The following is a 3706-nucleotide window of genomic DNA, read 5'->3' as shown; positions in this document are numbered from 1 at the left end:
AATTTAAAACAAAATAATAATTTAAAAAACTGGCCGTGTGGCTCACACACCGTGTTTTGTGACCCGTCTTCCCCTGGCTATGTCGATCTTGTTCCCCACTAGGATGACAGCCTTGTTGGTTCCGTGGACTTCCCTCAAGGTCTTCAGGCTTTTGACGGCCTGGTTGTAGGACTGTGTGTCCGAGACAGAGAACACAACAACATAGGCGTCGATGGGGATCTCCTCCGCCTCGAAATCTGGGTGCTGGGAATGAAGAGAGATTGAGAATGAAGAGTGAGGAGGACTCATTGGTAGCTTGAGAAAGAATAAAAAGAAAGAGATAGATAGAGAGATAGACAGAGAGAGAGAGAGGGAGAGAGAGAGAGAAAGAGAGAGAGTGAGAGAGAACAAAGAGTAAGAGAGGGATAGAAAGAGAGATGGATGCAAACTCACAAACACACACATACACACACATACACACACACGCACACACACATGCACACATAAAAACAGAACTGCATACACACATTGTAGATGGTGATGATATCCATTTACGACGTTAATTGATGCTATTTTGTTTAATATCAGCAGCAGCCTTTGCCATTTTGCATGATTAATATCCCACACTAAAGCGTCTGAGTGTACTGAAAACTAGTAGATAGTAGCAAGAAAAAATAAATTTATAACCAGAACCGTAAAGCTGTAACTGCACCCCCCCCCCCAAAAAAAAAGAAGAAAAAAAGGAAGTTAAAAAACCCAAGGAGACGACATGTCATGGAAATCCTGGCACTATTCTTAATTGATGCCCCCCTTATCGCCATGACTACCGTCTCTCTGAGCTGATCTTATTTTTGAGTTTGATTCCGTTGTACAAAACTTCTAGAAAAATACAAGATGTCTGGCAAAGCAGCTTCATAATATCATCAAAAATGTATTATTGGCGAAACCCGTTGTACGGTTGTGTGCTTTGTAGCATTCGACACGTCAGTGTGTAAAAAGGAAAAGAGACGAAAAAGTAAGCAAACAACAACAACAACAACAACAACAACAACAACAACAACAACAACAACAACAACAACAACCCATGAATGAATAAATGGAAAATATAAATAGGACAAAGAAAAGAAATAGATAGTAAGAAAATGTGTAACTCTCCATAATCACTTGATTCTAACAAGGTCTTTTTGTTTTTTAATAGTCTGGAGACATCCTGCCTTTAAGAGATTGTGAAATGAATTTTTATCCAGAGCTCGGTTTGGGTTTTTGAGCAAAGCTTTTCGCCGATAATAAGGAAATGACAGGCGAAGCAGATGCAAGCTTTTGCGTGGGTATAAAATCTGACAGCCAAAATTCAAAATCTGCCTGACCTTATTTTTTACGCCTTTCTGTTTGCCAGTTGCATTTTTGTATTTAATTCCTCTTTCGATTCGAATTTAGACTTCTTTCGAATGTGCTTTTTTAGGGAAATGTGGGATTTAAACAAATCAAAATGTTTTTCCACCGTATTTTTGCTTATTGTGTACGATTGTTAGATTCTAGTTCACGTACAACCTTAGATGTCAAGAGAATTGGGCTCTTGTTTCTCTTAGCGTCTACTTGTCTGCTTGTTCCTTTTTTCTTTGTCTGCCTCCCGACTATCTCCTTCTCTCTTTCTCTCCCCCCTCCCTCTCTCTCTCTCTCTCTCTCTCTCTCTCTCTCTCTCTCTCTCTCTTTCTCTCTATCTATTTATCTATCTATCTATCTATTTAATCTATCTCTCTCTCTTTCTCCATTTCAGACACACACAAACACACGCACGCAATCAAACGCATGAAAACATTAACAGTGACACCCCTTCTGTTTCTTCCTTCTTTGCTCATACACATTATTTTTAGTATTTATAAGTTATTCTTTTTTCATTTTAATTCGTATTTTATGAAAATAAATCCCACCTTTATTTGCATGAAGCAGGCACACCTATCCCAATAATCAGGAAAGAGAGAAAGAAGTGTCTCGGTATTTCTGCGGGGATGTTTTATTCCTGTCAACCCGAGCTGGCAGAGCCGAAGCCCGCCTCCTAGATTATCTAAATTGTGTCGATGGGGGCATAAAAACACAGAGATTTCATCATCATCCGGTGCCTTGCCGACTGGTGTGGGCAATCATGGACCTCCACTGCACTCTGTCTTGCATAGATTTCCATACTTTTTTAATGCAAACTCGAGACTCCCATTCACATCTTAGCTCAGATTGTCCCTGACTGGCAGGATCGGAGCCTGCCGCCTTAATTTTCTAAATTGTAATTATGTCGATTGGGGAGAGAAAAAAAAATCACACCTACATTTTAAAAAAAATCACCCCACCCCCTAAAAAAATTATAAACAACAGAAACAAATAACAAAGAAGCCCCCCCCACCCCACCCCAAACCACCACCAATAAAAAAAAAGAGAAAAAACAATCTCCATACTTACATTCACATTCTGGCACCGTGTTGCTCCAGTTGCCTGTGTTGAGACAAATCAGCGTGTTGATGTCTCCAGACGGTCGATGTCCGAAGTCGTCACAGCTGAGCTGGACCGTTGTTCCAGAGGTCCTGTTTGTAGTGGACAGCTCCAAGTCGGTGCCTTCAAGGGACGGGCATTCTGAGGAAAATTCAACAATTGTACGTGTTACATGTTGTATAGGTTTAGCAGATAGCGGTTCCCACACCCTAGGTAGATTGAAGGAGAAGGGGATCCAAAGAATTAGAAGGGAAACACAGCCACTTGTGCGGACCAGTCCGACGGATCTCCTACCAGATTATGATGGAGACTATAAGCTGACAGACTCTGGGGTGGATCCCGAAGAGGGAGGAGGGAGATGGACATGTTCCGACTGTAGTGACCCCAACACTGTGGACAAGGTGCGACAAGGACTTCCGAGTTTAACATCCTCTCCGAAAAAACCGAGGCAAATAGGAAATTCGTTTCAAGTCGTGCCTTTCCCATGGACACAACGTCGGACTGAGTTGAATTCAACAATTGTGTAATCGGAGGTTCGGGAGATTAATTGATATATAAAAATGACATTCGAACCTGCTCTAACAACCATTTACACTTTGCCATCATATTTTGGGGGAAATCCAAAGAAACTGGGTGGTAAACATCGCCAATCGGCGAGATGAGGCGGCAAAGTGATTTATGGCAATCACCGGTATAAACGACCACTTCCCATTCCCCTGTTTGTATTTTATGTACATGTATAAGATTATAACGACAGTTTAAGAGAATCACTGGTCTGAGATGACCACGCTTCTTTTCGACTATGGGTATAAACGTCTTGAACATGTTTGATTGTACAACACAACAAAAGTAACAACAACAGCAACAACATGAGTAACAATGTATGCACTAATAGCGGGATCAACGGCGACAGAAAAAGTAGAATATACCTTAAAGAAACTGTGCTCTAACATATTTTGCACTCGAACATCATTAATATGGGACAAGTAAATGGAGCAGAGACGGAAATGGCGTGCCTATGAAAACAGGAGGTGCAGGGAGGAGGTGGTAGGTGGGATGGGGTGTCACAACATCTTCAAGGCTTGGATAGACCAGACCAGACCATCAATGATTTATTTATAGAGGCACCAGCCATCCATGTCCAGGTGCTGTTTTAGCCTCTTTTTCCTGTATTCGGATTAATAATATCTTTTTGCCGCTTCTATGTACCCCATATCTATGGTTCTCAATCTGAAATCGCCTATAA

At 41.3% G+C, this 3706-nt stretch overlaps 1 protein-coding gene across 1 annotated transcript in view; it reads right to left on the bottom strand.

The window, feature by feature from the left end:
• Nucleotides 1–3706, bottom strand: part of LOC101863089 — a gene marked incomplete in the record, with an annotated part of 36053 nt that overhangs the window by 6694 nt on the left and 25653 nt on the right. The window contains 1 exon segment of the mRNA XM_013079937.2: nucleotides 2431–2601. Coding sequence (XP_012935391.1) covers nucleotides 2431–2601 — 171 coding nt within the window.

Source organism: Aplysia californica, unplaced genomic scaffold (assembly GCF_000002075.1).
Source record: "Aplysia californica isolate F4 #8 unplaced genomic scaffold, AplCal3.0 scaffold00068, whole genome shotgun sequence".
In the NCBI taxonomy this organism is placed as follows: domain Eukaryota; kingdom Metazoa; phylum Mollusca; class Gastropoda; order Aplysiida; family Aplysiidae; genus Aplysia; species Aplysia californica.
Note: the sequence above shows the minus strand (reverse complement) of the source record. Positions and strands in the feature narration are given on the sequence as shown.